At 61.9% G+C, this 1078-nt stretch overlaps 1 protein-coding gene across 1 annotated transcript; it reads left to right on the top strand.

Moving 5' to 3' along the window:
- Positions 1-89: 89 nt before the first annotated feature.
- LOC102889459 (left-right determination factor 1-like) lies at positions 90-1078 on the top strand (the record flags this gene model as incomplete). The annotated part of the gene is made up of 2 exons (XM_006925238.1): positions 90-332; positions 696-1078. Coding segments are annotated over 2 exons (607 nt in total), but the record flags the coding sequence as incomplete, so codon positions are not given.

Below are 1078 nucleotides of genomic sequence, written 5' to 3'. Positions count from 1 at the left end.
GGGTGGCAGAGGCTCTCCCGGGGCCCTCCCTGAGCGCGTCCCAGTCCCCGGCCCTCAGCGCGGGCCTGTGCCTCCGCCTGGTGTCACAGGCTGGTGTCCATCCATGAGAGCGGCTGGAAGGCCTTCGACGTGACCGAGGCTGTGAACTTCTGGCAGCAGCTGAGCCGGCCCAGGCAGCCGCTGCTGCTGCAGGTGTCGGTGCAGAGGGAGCACCTGGGCCCCCTGGCCTCCAGCGCCCACAGGCTGGTGCGCTTCGCCTCCCAGGGGCCGGCGGGCGCCAGGCAGGGCCAGCCCCAGCTGGAGCTGCACACCCTGGACCTCAGGGACTTCGGGTAGGTGCTGCAGGTCAAAGGGTGAACCTGATCTACAAGACAAACGCCGAATTCAACTTGCATTGACATGGGCATCTTTTCTCAGGGTGCTATGGGAATGAATACATTTGTAGAATTTCTCTTTCAATTCTTAGGAGTAATAATGCTCGTCATTTTTTGGTTATTTCTAGTTATCCATCCTTATCTCAAATATCCAGGGTTTTTTTTGTTTTTTGTTTTTTTTTGGTTTGTTTGTTTTGTTTTGACCATAATGAGAGCTGGATTACAAATCTCCCTCCCAGCCGCCCCACCAGGCCCTGCCCTGGGACCCCTGACCTCAGCCTTCCCAGCTGACCTCTGACTCTTCCCCTCCTTGCCCCACAGGGCTCAGGGCAATTGTGACCCTGAGGTGCCAGTGACCGAGGGCGCCCGCTGCTGCCGCCGGGAGATGTACATCGACCTGCAGGGCATGAAGTGGGCTGAGCACTGGGTCCTGGAGCCCCCGGGCTTCCTGGCCTACGAGTGCGTGGGCACGTGCCGGCAGCCCCCCGAGCCTCTGAGCTTCAAGTGGCCGTTTCTGGGGCCGCGGCAGTGCATCGCCTCGGAGACGACCTCGCTGCCCATGATCGTGAGCGTCAAGGAGGGAGGCAGGGCCCGGGCGCAGGTGGTCAGCCTGCCCAACATGCGGGTGCAGAAATGCAGCTGCGCCTCGGACGGGGCGCCCGTGCCAAGGAAGCTGGAGCCGTAGGCGCTGGGCGTCGCCACTG

The sequence above is a fragment of the Pteropus alecto genome, unplaced genomic scaffold (genome assembly GCF_000325575.1).
Source record: "Pteropus alecto unplaced genomic scaffold, ASM32557v1 C18292600, whole genome shotgun sequence".
Classification (NCBI taxonomy): domain Eukaryota; kingdom Metazoa; phylum Chordata; class Mammalia; order Chiroptera; family Pteropodidae; genus Pteropus; species Pteropus alecto.
The sequence above is the reverse complement of the archived record's forward strand: the minus strand, read 5'-3'. Positions and strand labels throughout refer to the sequence as shown.